Source organism: Galendromus occidentalis, unplaced genomic scaffold (genome assembly GCF_000255335.2).
Source record: "Galendromus occidentalis unplaced genomic scaffold, Mocc_1.1 scf7180000077086, whole genome shotgun sequence".
Taxonomy (NCBI): Eukaryota; Metazoa; Arthropoda; class Arachnida; order Mesostigmata; family Phytoseiidae; genus Galendromus; species Galendromus occidentalis.
The window spans coordinates 1,749,778-1,765,007 of NW_003805074.1; the positions used below are offsets into that span (position 1 = coordinate 1,749,778).

The 15,230-nt window shown below is 51.3% G+C and overlaps 1 protein-coding gene across 1 annotated transcript; it reads right to left on the minus strand.

Annotated features, from left to right (window-relative positions):
- Positions 1–1,352: 1,352 nt before the first annotated feature.
- RasGAP1 (Ras GTPase activating protein 1) lies at positions 1,353–13,467 on the minus strand. Its single transcript, XM_029110712.1, has 10 exons — positions 13,410–13,467; positions 10,781–10,904; positions 4,984–5,161; positions 4,512–4,847; positions 4,060–4,362; positions 2,926–3,954; positions 2,470–2,812; positions 2,195–2,354; positions 1,852–2,028; positions 1,353–1,732 (listed from the first exon to the last, which is right to left on the minus strand). Exons 1-10 carry the CDS (start codon positions 13,465–13,467, stop codon positions 1,654–1,656), a joined length of 2,787 nt encoding a protein of 928 aa, XP_028966545.1. The 3' UTR covers positions 1,353–1,653.
- Between the last annotated feature and the right edge of the window lie 1,763 nt (positions 13,468–15,230).

Sequence of the window (15,230 nt, forward strand, 5' to 3'; positions counted from 1 at the left end):
CGTGAAAATATCGCTAGAATGGTTGCTGAGCCGGCCGGGGATCATGAACATGGAGTTTTCGCCGTAAGTCATTTCTGAAGGAGCTTCCTGTGTATGAGCACAAGCTATAGAATCTCCGGAGTGCATGGCGAGAGGCCTCTCCCTTTGAACGGGGCAGCAGTGAGGGAGTCGGATCTCCTGGAGAGCCACGTCGAACGAAGTCCGCTTGGCCAACACTTCACGACGACTCTCAATCGGACTGAGAACATGGGCGCGGAGAGTATGAAATACGAAGACTGTCGAAATCCACGACCCGACCGTCGAGGCAATCGAATTCATACAATATCTCCAAAGCACAGACTTGCTCATGGACGACTGATTTCGCCGAAGTCGCGAATCATCCGCTCGCCGACGAAACTGATATCCCTCATCCATCAGGACACTCGGGGCAGTCTCCGAGTCTTACGTCTCGCGCATTCCCAGATCACCGGAAGGATTCGCTCCCATTCCCACCGTTCAAGATAAGTCGGGCCGCACGCGCTTGGGCAAGAGGCTTGTGTTACGTCTAGGACTGCGGGCAAAGTGTACGATCTCCCCGGTAGGGAAGTAGGTTGGCTCACTAGCTCCATCCAGACTCGAAGAGAGTTGCAACGGTTACTTAGTTCTTGCGACGCCGACGTATAAGTACGCGCTGCATAGCTGGGATGACAACTATTCAGAATGCTGGCTCGTTATGTTCGATTCCAAAATTGATACATGAGACTCATCTATAGCCCTGCCTCGATTAATCGACGATCCGCAGCGTCCATGTCTCCCCGCTTGAAGAGCTACATGCTGGAAAAAGAGTAGGAAGCATACGAAAGGAATTCCACACCGGTCCCACGATCAGGTTTGGCGACTGAGTGGCCAAGGGACATGAGGAGCACTCGCGAGGTACTTCGAGGAATATGGTCCCCTGTCCCCTCCCCGCTCTTGAAATAGATTTCGGTCGCGGTGCCGATCGAATATGCACCGATGTTCGCACATCGATGGTCGGCGAGCCTATGTATGGACCCGGACTATTCCTGGCGATGGATCAAGGCAAAGGCCTAATATTGACATTTATTGGACATTAACGACCGTTTACTTGGATGAACAAGGAAGAACGTATATATATATTTATATATGTATATCTGCTTTTCCGTCAGAAACCATCGACGAGCTCAGAGAGGGCTCCCCATCTCTCCGAAACGCGGAAAATCAGTACAGGGAAGGTTTTTACAATTGCTCCTTTCCTGGAGAGTATAACTGTAGATAAAATCCATGACAGCATAGTCTCCCAAGTCATTCAGTCAATCGGGCAGGGTCGATCATACGAAATTTTGCCGAAATTCTTCTTAATTGTGCACATCGTCGTCGTGAGACTCAGTCCTTATCTCAATAGTTCCGACCGCCTCTCACCCGACCTCATCCCTTTCGTCAGTGATTTCCCTATTTCTCCTCTTCAATACCGACCTTAATTCAATGTGGACATAATTTGAATTTTACATCAAACCTAACTTGTGTCTTTCCCATCACATATTTTAAAATGAAGGGGGTGAACCTATTTGATACACTTGGTGAATAATGAGATAATGGTGCTGCTCGTCGGAGTACTGAGAGCGAAAATGAAGGCGAGGGCTCATTCCGTTCGGATCATCGTTTATGAGATGCTTGTGAGCTGAGAACGGGCTTCATTACGATATAGTTATCTTCCAAACTGATCGGTGCTTGTCTGCAAGGCAATCAGGTTCTCGATGTTACTGACCAACTAATCGTCGGCTCCGGCAAGATTCCGTAGGATCAATCCCTACGGAGAGGGGGATCTGCCCAGGAATATGTTTGAGTACTCACTTCGTTCCCCTGACGGTCCCGGTTTTCTGATAATCGCGATATCTACGATGCCAGTTTTCCAACTCCTTTGCACATTTTGCTAAGGCCATCAGGGCGACTTTCATGGAACGAGCGTCGTCGATTTCGAATGATGTCTTCCTGCCGGAAACAGTCATCGCTCGCAACTCATCCGCTGTCCTGGAAACGAAAGCAGAATCAGATCACATATCTGAGATTACTCTTGAACGATGGGATTCCTGACGACTTCTGGCCTCAGAAGGAGACGAGAGACCGTCTTTTCCGTAACGGGAAGGCAGCTATGACTATATTGAGCAGTTACGAGGGAAAAAAACTCCATCCGTACTTATTCACATCCTCCTGGATATAGGTCGGAGTCCGTGCGACGTCCCCGTTCTCCAGATTATTGTTGAGGGTGTCCGTCAGCGTTGACGTCCCGGAGTTGCTCGCCACTGAGCTCTCGAATGAGGTACTCAGCGTGAAGTCGTCCTGCCAGGCCCTTAGACCTGAAATTCGGATTGAAGTCAAAAACAGCCCGAAAGAGTTTGACCCATCTCACAACCCATGGTGCAATTTTCTGCCCGAAGGTATTCAAATGGGGAAAGAGGAAAAGATATTCACCTCCTAAAGTTCCCTGCGACTGTGAGTTGAGAATGGTATCGCAGTTCTCAGTGAGGGCTTCGAAGTTGTTCCAGTTCGAGATTACCAACGAGTGGAGTCGTTCGAGCTCTCGATCGAGGTCCACTTGGGCTCCTAACTCGGTCCGGGAAACCGGCGAACATCCGCGCTCGCCTTCGAATCGAGATCTACAGCACAACCATTCGCCGTTTATGAAAGCATCAGGATGGAAAGCTTGAACTTTGTGCCGGTTCGAGGCCGTCAATCGCCTCAGAAGGTCTAACCATTCCTGCTCCTCTACGCAATTGTTGCATTGAATGTACAATATGCCGGAAGGCTGGACGATCTGCGGAAGAGAGAGACGTTGTTGCGTACAGTGATGACGGAGTTGGACCCCTGAAGTATTGAAGTCGAAAATCCATGTCTCCCAATGCTAGGTAGACAGAGGAAGACTCCTACCTGAAGGACATTATTCAGTCGGAAAGACTCCTCGCGAAGCCTCTCCACTCCGAGCACTTCGTCGAGAGGAATTTCACATAGAGGATTCCCGTCTTTGTTTTTCGAATAGCATAAAGCTTTTGACGTTAAGAAAAAATACCGCTTCTTGAATTGCTTCAGTCCGAGCTTGTTCCTATTCTGCGCTCGTTTCGTCAAGCTGCCCTGCTTGAGGACAACCGGCGGCGAGGAGTTATTGGATTCCCGCGGGAGGGCGGATATCGTTTTGAGATTTGACGAGATCATCTCGAGGAACGACGTCACTTTCTGTGGGTGACTCTCGTTGAGAAATTGTGAATAGAAGCGCCACATGTACTCCTCCTTGTAGGGCACGAAGTTCTGGCGTTCGCCGACGCGAGCTCGCGAAGCTTCAACGTTTTTCGACGTCAGGTTGCCGACGCTCTGGACAACCTTCGATATTAGCGTTAGGGTTCGATTCGCTTGAGGGTCAACACTGCGTTGAGGAGGACAAAGATCGAATAGCTTTGGATTGAGAATGGCAGCCGCGAAAAACCGAAGGAATACAAAAACCGAAACAACTGAGTACTGGGTGCGCGAGTTCTTGGGGAAGCGTTTCGCGGCTAGTCGTTTGAGTGCATTGAAGAGTTCACGAAGGATCGGAGGGCATTCGGCCGCACTTTTGGTGATAGCTTCGAAGGCTTCGTCCGCGTACGATTTGAGATTTTGCGTGTTGATCGGAAGCTGTTTGGCCTCATCGCTGAGTTTCGTGGGGTCGATTTCACACGGCTTTCGCTCGGACAGCACTCGATCGATCAACGAACGAAGAGTACTCTGCAAGTACTGCATGCCGACGAACTTCATGAACTCGTCAACGCAGCGGGAAAGCAATGAATTGCCTCGGAACAACGTAGTGGCGTCGCTCGTGTTACTCATTTCGTGTTCAGCGACCGCCCGCAGAAACTTCACGATCTGCTTCGTTTCTGACAGGACGCGAACCAAGGGCGTGATGGCCTCCTTGCCACCGGCAGGAACCTGAAGGGTGGAAGGAACCGTTCGAGAAGAAGTTTATCGATATCTCATGGGTCGGATCATCTCTCGCTCATAGATTGTTATCCAAAACTTTTTGGGATCACTCACAAGTTGAGATATGATGTAGGCAGCACTACATGTGATGGGCTGCACTTGCCAACTGGAAACGATCAACTGCCTCAGCTGATCGTACGTCGAAGACGGGAAGACGGTGTCTGACGTGAAATGCAGTTTAAGGCGAAGAGCCCCTAGCTCGGGATAATTGTTCTTCTTGGAGAACTCCTCTCGAGGTCCCAGATAATACCAGGCGGACACTGGCTCTTGCTGTCGGAGCTCCGCTGCGGAGCAGCCCAGCCGGACTTCTCCAAGAAAAACGCTCGATCCCAACTGTACATCATGATAAAGCGATACCTGTCGAGAAAGGGTCAGGAATCGTTTAGGTTTCCCATCGGGACACGGCTGGTCGACTCCATGCAGTCGGAGCTGTTTCGTTCTGAGAACGCCTGATTGATAAATATGGAATACAGAACTCTATCCCAGATCTGAAGCTCGAAGCTTACCTTAACCTCGAAACGGTCCCAATCTCTTGGCAGGAAAAAGTCGAACGTTTCCTCGAATGAGGGTCGTGAAGTTTTTCTTAGAGCCTTCGTTCTCTTCTGATCGACTTTGACATTGTCTCTGTACAGCGCGACAACCGCATATGGATCGCAATAGCCTCGGATCGTATTAAGATCGCAACACTCAGCTATCCTGAGCACTAATCGAGTTTCCGCTCCCGACCGGAAGAGCTCCTCTTCGGACAGCGGATGTATCGAGGACAATTGGAGTCCGTTCTGAAAGTGTTGGAGTGCCAGGAACAAATGAATCTTGCCTTGAACTTCGGAATCCGCGTCCACCTAGCAACGAGAACGCTTAGTTTAGAGGTTGCTCCCTTGTCCTGTCGATTAAGAATATTTCCGCGACTTCTGCGGGCCCATGACAAGCATGTTCTTTTTCTGTCAGCTTCTCGGTGGAAGAAAACGCGATGCTTACCGGCTCGATATTGAACCAATGTTCTTTGGCGTGGAATTTGAGGATGTCTCCTCTGCTCAAGCTGACGCGCCCGATGACCTTGTCCTTGTTGGATACCTTCTCGCGCTCGTTGACGTAAATATTCAGTAGGTGGAAGTCTCTCGGTATATCACACCGGAACTGTTCGGCGATGAATGGGCTGGAAGGAAGAGCGTCACAGTATTGTTTACAGTCGGAGCTCAGATTGCTCGTATGCGTCAGTGCCGGCCTATAAACGCGGGCAGTCGCGTAATTTTTTCTTGAACAGAGTGTTCCACTTTCACGTTTCGTCCCGGAGCGGAACGCGGCTGAAAGAATTGGGCATATGAGCTCGGAACGCTCGCTTGCTGCGTTGGGCAATTTCATTCAGCGGAGACGGCAGTCACAACAGTATTAGGCCTTCGCTGTCGTAGGCAATGGGACCTGCTCAGGCAATGCAGGTCTCATCGGGACGGCGAAGCGTAATGATTGCCTTGATAACTGGGCTACGTTTGGTTTCATTCAGAGAAGATGGTTTTATCAATGACGCGACACCGCGGCACGGCTCTCTCCTTCCAGACGAAGGTCGGCGCCATCATCAACAGCCGCCGCCGCCGCAGCTGCAGCAAGAGCCGCGGCAGCATCTCAAGAGTACGTGAAAGAAGAGAGCATCGAAACTCGAACGTTTAGAGGAGAAGCCGAGATAGAAGGAATAGCGTAGGTCGAGAGCGATTGTTGTAAACTAAGATCCGCTTTTCTAAGCACGAATTTCCGCTTTCGTACGTCGTTCTGTCTTGGACTCTAGCCTAGCCGATGCGCTGCTTGCTTGCTTGGCTGGTTGCTTGCCCGGTCGCTGAAAGCCTGTCTCCCGTCGAGCGAATGGCTCGCCTGTCATATACAGGGGAATCATCCGCGTTCACGCAGATCCAGATGAATGGACGAGTAATTTCCGAGTCATTCGTCGAGATGCTTGAGTCCAAGCTCATTAATCAAAGAAACGCCCGCCCTTCGCGTAGATTGTGGGATCACCGGAAAATGAACTCCCGATTAACCCTCGCATCTCACGCGAGATACGCTCCATTCAGCGATATCAGGTCGATCTCTTCCATCCGCAGCAGATAGGCCGATCAGCGAATGTGCCTGCTCACGAAAGATGCTGAGGATTTTTCGGGAAGCCTCCCGTGGAGATTGGCTCCCAATGATGTTTCTTCTCCACAAGGCTCGATGAATAAATTATTATTAAAGCATCATCCAATGCGTCGCATTCGACTCAGCTTCCCATGGCTTCTACTCTCTGTCGTTCGTTCGTCACCAGTCGGTGGAGACGAATGTTCAGATCGATGGCCGGAGGGGCTCGTCATCCCACTCGAAGGCTTCCGACATTCGAGTCGAATCATCGTCCCTGAATGGCCGAAGCTCCCGATGCACGGGGCTTGCTAATCATCGAGATCAATACTCTCCTCTTCGGAAAGCGGCGACGAGCCTCTGCCACGTCATGGAGCGGGACGCGGGCGAGAACGCTAGAATTCGTGGAAGCCGAATTCCGCTCTGAGAATTTCCTCGATCTTCCGAGAGCGAATCGCGCTCGTCATGCTTTAGACTCCAGATGAGAGAGAGTCAGAATGAGAAGGCCGCATCCAGGACATCCCTAAAAACGATTCAGTCCCGATCTCGAGGGGCTCTAATCTCTCGTTCTCGAGGAACGATGATCTCTCGAGCAGTCGGAACCTTCCCAGAGAGGAGGATCAGTCTCTTTATGGGGTAATGAGTATTTGCTCGATTAGGACGATCCTGTAGTCCATGATCTCAAACGGTCGGTCGTCCTAATTTCTGCCGCAGAAGCTGCACAACAAGCCGCTGTGTGAGGAGGGAACACTCATCTGATTCCTCTCCAGAACACTATGTCGCAATGTTATTCATTCGGATAGCCGGAGACTCATTCGATGTCAGCCAGGCTGTCAGCGGGGGCCCCTAAAGAGCCTATGCGGCCGGCAATGATGTGAACGAAACAAATCTTCGCTTCACGCTGTGCCGAAGATTGCCCCATTGAGTGTCGTTTACGCTGTCTAATAACAAAGCGTCAGATGGAATTCGGAGCTCGTCTCTGTGACAGAGAACCGTATGCGTGGTAGCTTTGCTTTCAACGCGAACATCTGAAATTCGAATAATCTGCTCGGAATAATTCTCGAATACCCGGCGAAACTTTCTCTGTGCACCTTCTCCCCATCCTCCTCAAACTTCTCTTCCCCGATCTCATTCATCGGCGCGAATGACGAACTACTCATCTCCGAGGCCATCGACTGGCGGTGTTTAATCCCTTCGCTACATTCATTCATTCTCTGCCTGCTCGCTGTGGCTCGCAATGGGACCGAGCGGCGCAGCTTCCGGCAGATCGTCGTGATCGGCGTCGACTCGCTTACGCCCGCCGACGTCAACACGGCAGCAGCAGCACCTTCTAGAGATGGAGGCATCCGCTGGAAACGACCAACAGAAAGATAGCGGAACAGCAGAAAGGATAAAGCTCTCTTGAGTCATTCTTAGACATCCGATGATTGCGGTTCGTATTAGGGAGGAAAGAACGATGGTCCCACAACTCAGCGGTGCCGTTTCGTGCGGTGGATCATACTGGGAATAAAGTCGCGGCAGGATCCAACCGAAGCCTGGCCGAACCTGCAGAGAATCCCAGAGAGATGAGATATCCCGAGAGCTTCGAACCGGAGCTCGAAGGGAACTATGAACTATGTAGGGGATCGAGGTCATGGGGCTGCTCAGAGATGAGGGTCCCGGAACGAATTTTTGCCCTCTACGCTGAGCGGACTCTATCGATCGAGATGATTCCGTCTCAATCTCCTGGAGGTTCCTCGTCGATATCGGCTGATTCGTTGTCTTCCCTTTCTTCCGAAAATTCCGTGTCCCGATTCCGACTTCGTTTAACCAATACTGCATATCGGCAATGCGTGAGGGGGACACCGATTTTTAACTTGGGAAACACGTTATAGTTTTGTCCACAATCCTATTTCGCTATTTTTATTTTTATTTTCGCTATTTTGCTATTTCGCTCCCTCGCGTTCGCTGATATCGCCACGATTCCCATTCGAAGCGTGATACATCCTCATCACCTGACGAGGTCGGCACTCATCGAACATTCCGTCAGCCTCTGAGATGGAGGAAGCACATTTACTCCAGGTCGGTCGTCATCGGGAAGTTCATTCATGGAGAACGCATCCTCTCGTTCCGAGTACGTGTAAGGAATACATCCGTTCAAGACTTCCATTGACTCTCCGGAACAGCGTCGGTGAGTGAGTGTCCGTGTGAAACTGTCCCGGCAGACGAACGCTGCAGAGCCGCGCCGTTGCCACCGCCGGACGTCATGACGGGAGAATCTCACCGGCATCGTTCCATTCTTGCATGCGAGGGCCGGAGGAAGAGTTGTGATTTTTTTCCTGCTAGACTCGCCCGCATTTCGGCTTGTCATCCAAGGGAGCAATAAAATACGCGATCAACTTGGCGTCGCTTACGGATTCCGTATTTTAACACTGAGTTCCCGACCCGACACCAGATCCAAGCCGCAGATCGAACGGAGTGATCCGGAGCTATCGATCCTCCTCCCTGTCGGAGGAGCAAAGACGGAGGAATAAGGTGATGGGATCCCGAGAGGTTCCCCGTGTTCTCATCCCGATTACGGGAATCTCGATCGAGTCAGAATTGTTAGGACTGCTCGCGACAGAAGTGTTCCGAGACGCCGTCCAAACCGCTGCGACTCTTTCCTTTTTGAACCTCTACTCCGCCACGACGGAAATCGCTACTACGAACACAATCATCGTAACGATTACTTTTACTACTATGGAAAGAAACTGAGCTTCCTTGTCGAGCGGATCCTTTCATTCAACGGCCACGCTTGCCAATGACAAAAGCGGTGCGACGACAGGAGCCGCAAGTATTGTTTGTCTCGCCATAAATATGAGTTATATTGTCTTGCCATAAACATATCGCCATTGAGGAAACACTATCCATTGAAGCCGAGCGAGCCATTCAACTACACAGATCACCTCGATGTCAACAATCGAGCCGAAGTCTGGAGTCAGCTGAGCGAGATACACTCGGTCACCGCCGGCGCCACGTCACGCTTCGTGGACACGTATAGCCAGCGTTCGTCAGAAAAGTCCTTCAATGGCGACGGGAAGACGCCGGCTCGCTAAAAAAAAGTCGTCGCTCCGGTAGGAAACGTTTAAATTCGAAAGCTCCATTTAAGCCGTTCTTCTTTCGATCCGCGAAAAGACCAGACTAATCCCAGGTTCTCGCACTCGGTGATCCCTACCAATATCTGCCTTTAAATACGACTCGCGTCCCACGGGCTGTCGGAGAGAATGTTCCCAACTGCAGGCCACGAGACGGAGCTCGCTCGACAGGCCGTGAGTCAGTGAAGGAAGCGGGAAACTGAAGCGTGCGGATCGATCGATTGGTCTCCAGCTTACTCGTAAAACAGACCGATGGGGAAATGTTGGCATGTTGACATTCCAATCAAACGTATTCGGCGACCTACCGGAAAAAGAACGTCACGCCATAGCCTCTCGAGCATTGACCACATGCGAGAAAATGAATATTCCTTCCTCTGTCGGAGAAAATTGCGCCGTTCCCCGAGGAGCTAAACAGGCCACGACGAGGCCGAACGACGTTTACTTTCATGGTGATGAGAAGTTCCGACTTTTGTCATTCGTCGCCGCCTTGTTTTCGTCCCGAAACTCGAATGACAAGTCCGAAGAACAAGGAGATGATGAAAAAAGGAAGGAACCCGCAGCGGACGGACGAGCGACCGACTAGCTAACAACACAATTGCGTTCCGGGTGACACGGTTTTCTTCTCCGGGTCCATTCAGGATAAAATATCGTCAACAACGCTCCGACATTTTTTTCGTATCATTATTCTCGTCATGATAGCAGTGGTCCGTCTAATTGCTTCCTATCAGAAACAGCGATGATGGAGGGGCTTCTCTGCCTGTGAAGATACACGGCCTAGTCCGAAAATTTAAGTCCCCGGACCGAAGCCCTCAGCCGACTCCGATCATGAATCAGCAGCTGCAATATTCCGTGTCTGCGACCCATACCTACTATCCCCGGTCCGGTTGTGTCGAGCTGATGCTTCCAATGCATACCCTATGTCGACTGCATTTCTGATAGATTTGACTCGGCGTAAGAAGGCGTGATTGCGTCTGAATCGCGATCGCTTCTCTGAGAGACCTCAGCATGAAAAAGATCCGGTACGAGACGGGGTGGGGCCCAATCTGGAATGGTGGGGCTCTCTGAACATGAGGACCCCACAGAACTCTTCGACCGGATGATTTCGGCAGACTTCTAGATGCAAATCGAAGGGCTCTAGATCCTGCGCATTTGTTCATTGTTCGCCGAAGCAGCGCTGTCTCCTGATTTAGCTCGCTGATTATTCGCCCGCTTCCCGAAATAGAGCTCTGAGATTCGGTCTGAGAGAGGACCAATTAACATGGACGGTCAGACCAGAACGCCTTTCCGAACTCGTTCGCGCACTGGAAGACGCATTGGAATCGCTAACAGGTACTATTTGACAACATCCACTCGCATTCGAATCGCGCGGGAGCGATTCGGGATTCGTCCGTCACGGATCGCGATTCGCGAACCTCTCGGCAAGATTCTGTGTTTCTGCTGCGACAGAGCTCTGCTCGTTCGACGTAAAGGAACACGATGCTTCGGACAGGCGAACTACCGAAGGGTTCCGGTGAATGTCTCGGGAGTTCTGCCTCGACTTCGTGCACCTCACGAATACTTACTTGAGAGTTTTCTCGAAAACGGATGTCCGGTAAATTTCTTCCTGATCGAGTCTGAGGGAGCAGTACACGTCCCTCCCGGAATCGGCATTGCAGCTCCCTTTCGGTGGCAGATTTTTCGCCTCACCTGGAAGAGAAACCTCCATCCGTCAGTGGAAGAGACACGAACCGGTATTGATAAACGCACGATGAGGACGGAAACGGGGGAAAATGACAATCTCAGCATCTACGGAAGAATCGAGCAATTGAATAAGGAGGGAAGAGGGGAGATCATGACAAGATCGATGAAGCGGTAAACGACCCGGAAACCCAGGCAGGAGGTTCAGGACCTGATTCGATTTTTCGTAGGCGCGAAGTTTCTCGATGGAAACCAATATTCTATTCGAGACGAGGATCCACCGGAGCCGTCGTAACTTTCGAGAGCTAATGCGAATGCGCACGCGAAGTCGTAGTAGCTCATCCGAACTCGGAAGAGAGGAACGCGTTCCATACTAGTCGGCCTGACTCGAATCCATCTTCGACCTGTGTCACCACGGGCATCCGCTCGAACTATTGATAGTCTTGGTCGCTTGCTCGCTAGCTAGCACCTGACGTGTTCGCTGCCGATATCAGCCCCCGGAGGAAGGAATGGAACTCGGTACGACGGAGGGTGCACGAGCGACACGAGTGGAGTTCCCGCTAATTCGGTTCCGCTTCGAGCACATCTCCCAGCTGTCTCGGTTTCATGATATTCACTCCCGACAGCGAAGACATCAACAGGAACACGCTCGGATGGATACCCTTGGCTCTGATGGATCGGTCGGGATCTCTGCACACCACATTCGTACAGTGACATTGAGAGCGGATAGGAATTCCCGATGGCTTCCTCCCGGAAATAGATTCGATACAAGCAAAGAAAGTCAAGGATCATGGGCAATACCGATTTCCGATATACGGCGCCGCAATACTGATCGGGTCCCCATGGGATTCCACTCCAGAAAACAGCCGGATTATGCAGATATCCCTCTTGCCGGAGGCTTCTCCCGGGCGAGCTGTCGTCGCATGCTAACGGAATATCGAGGCGACCGCCTGCCCCTCTATCGGCCGAATATATGTCGCCATTTTTTTCAGCGAAAAGCCAGCCGACGGAGACCACTCTCGGTCCTCCGAGATCTCGGGAGGATGTCAGCGCGGGGTTAGACTTGTCATGCATAGCTTTGAGCCAAGCTCACGGAAGCGTCGTTTCGTGGACTAGTACTTGGCTTCGCTATTCCTCTTTTGGGAAAGGCGAGACATTCCGCACGAAGACGAGAAAATTCTCATTCTTACGATTATGGTAGTTCTCTTATCTCTGATGGATATCCCGCTGCACTTGTAACGTAACGGCCAACTTTTCCCTACGAAGGGCTGATGGAGAAAAAGCAGCTCGGCTAACCGACCAAGCGGTCATTAAGCCGACCGCGCAGACGAGCTCATATAAGGCGTTGCTGGTTCCGGAGGAAATTCTCAATTTACGCGGCAGAAAATTCCACCGGTTGAAGAAAGCGAACATCTACTCTGCTGGTGAGGATCGATGAGCGGCAACTCGTCCAGCAGTGGAGAGTCATGATTTCTTTCATCTTCAAAATTGGAAATTCCCAATGGTGAATTTAAGACTGAGCGCGAATTTGGGCCTAGGGCGGCGAGAGTCCATCAAAGAGCATATCCTCCTGATACGACAATTTACTTCGCACGGTACGTCAAGAACCTTTTCAGGTCCGACAGATCTCCAGGAGGCCGTCGGTTGACCGAACGCAGCATTGTTATCACCGCGAAGAATGAGCTCATCTATGGACTCAGACCATGAGATCCAATGGTCCCGTGAGCGAACCAATTTCGAGTATCGAGGACCGTCCGTCAGGCGACTAAGTAAATGGAGGTGTCAAAAAACGAGCGTTGACACGACAGAGCGCGTCACCTTTTATCTCACGCAGGAGGGAATCGTTGCAGTCGTTGTTTTACTGCAAAGCTGAGGAATGATAGTCCAAGAAGGGGAAACTTCTCTACAATGAACCGATACTGAAACGTTTGAAGATAATGTCGCGTAGCGCGATGGTTCTAGACTAGACGAATAAATTGATGGAAGATATGTACAGTGAATTCGAATATGAGTTCATCGCTCGAGTGTTCTCTCACGGAACGGAATATCCTCTCGAGTGAAGAATCATCTCCCATTCCATCGAAGTAGCGAGAATCTGATAGTGAGCAACAGCTTGGACCGGAGTTGACCGCGAAGATATCGCGCGGGTGGGCGCGTCAGCGGACGATGGATCTCAACCGCTCAGCAAGCTACTCCAAAGACTCCTCTGATTTTATGAGTTTGGAAAGCTCTGAAGTTTCAGGAGAACAACTGAGCTCTCTGGAGACTTCGAAAAACAGTCCCACGTACGCGGCTGGTTCGCCACGGGAAGAATGACTCATCGAGAGAAAGTCAGCAATCGCGCCTAAATAACTCAGGATGATCAACAAGTGTCTCCGGCCCCGGACTCGCTCGGACCTACGGCTCCCGAATCTGATAGATGCTGGGGTGGTCTCGGTTAACAGTATAACCGTCTCTCCACGGACACGATGTTCCCTGATCTGACGATAGTATCTGAGGATGCTTTGAACTTACCGAAAATCACTGCCAATTTCTCGATGGTGCGAACTTGGTCGCCTAGAGACCATGCCATGGCGATCGGAGAGCTTCACTTCACAAAATAGAATGAATGCATGGTGCGTCGGCTTGTATACTAATCGGTGGGAAAACGAAGACTCCGTGTTCGGATCTTCCGTCCGAGAGGAGTTCACACACTTATAGGACCGAACCTCCACGCACAGTTTATGACACCGAACTTGTATCGATGAGTCGCTAGTGAGCGTTGCGATGTTTCAGAGTGAATTCGGGGACTGTATTTCTACGGAGCCGCCGATCGAATGACTGGTCAGTCAGTCGGTCGGTCGGTCGGTCTGTCGTCGAGTCTACTCCGAAGGTTCCACACTTCTAGAACACCAAGCACTCTCAGCTGGGGTGATTTTTCTGACGTTTCTAGAGGAGATCAAGCTCAGACAGTGAGGATTCGTTGCTGTGTCCGAGGGTTTTTTTTTCGTTCCTAGCTGTCCTTCTGTGGAGTGGCAGTGGTCGCCTTCGCTTGAGTTAGTCCTACGGCCACTACAAATGTGGGTGAAATTTTCGGCTTCCACATTCTCGACGCTCATCGCAATCTGGGGCGATCATTGGCAAAAGCATCAAGGTACGATGCTCCTGAACGAACCGCACAGGCTCCCATTGTGATGTGCAACCTGCCTGTCGGCTGATCCTCCCGCCAGCCAGCCTGCCCGCCCGGCCTTCCTTCCTCCGCGCCGACCTTAGTGGTCGAGTGACTGACTGACTGACTGCCTGATGCTTCTTTCGTCGCTATTGCCGTCTATAATCTATAATTGTACAAACGCAGAAAGACGGCTTATTCCAGGAGTCAGTGCTTCCACCGACATCCAAAATCACAACAACCAGAGACCGACGAACGATCAGCCTGTCGCCCAGTCAGTGAATTCGAATGGTCGGGCACAGTTCGCTACTGTACGGACGCTGCTGAGCGTGAAAACGAACACACAAATGATGTCGCACTCGGAGCTCCAAGTTTTTTTTTCGTTCGAGCTTCTCAGACGGATTCTATTGGACGAGTCTTCGGTTGCTTGCTTGCCTTCTTGTTTGCTAAGTCAGCTTGATTACTTGTCGGCCAGTCAGAAGCTACGGCTAAGCTTGCCCGAACGCTCACACGCTCAACTCAAACACTTGTTCACTTTCTCGATGAATGGATGAATGGATGGATGGACCGGCGGATGTCTGGACCGACCATCGCCGGGAAGATGTTCGGGGAGGAACTCATAAAACTTGTGGACGACGCATTTTGGTAACTTGGCAAGTTTCACGTAGCGTGAAACAACACACCGACGGTAGAACCTGCTGCTCGATGGTGGCGAATGATGAACTATCGCTAGCTGATGAATGACCGCTCAGTGGGCAGAACCATGAACGGGTCGTTCGTTTGCTCGGTCGGTCGATGGATAAGTGAACGGGTATGGGGACGACGAATGGGCGATTGGGTGGACGGATGCAAACCGACGAATTCACTTCACGCGACGATGACAACCACCTTCATCACTAGCTCCGCCACCGCCGTCAACAACAACAGTCACTTCGACTTCAGTTGCCAGTGCGGAATTCACGCGTCGCGAATCCGCTACTGTCGCCGATGGGAACGTGAAGACTCCCAACTTGCAGCATCGGCGTTCGTTCGTTGTCGAGTTTTGTTGTGATGTCGCTGCTGCTTCTCCCGCACACTACGATCGCTGCTGCTGCTGGTTGGTGTCGGCTGCCGCTACTGCTCTTCGCGTTCACTCCACTCGCTGGTGGTGGTGCTTTCTGGTCGTCGTCGCCGTCGTTGTCGAGGAG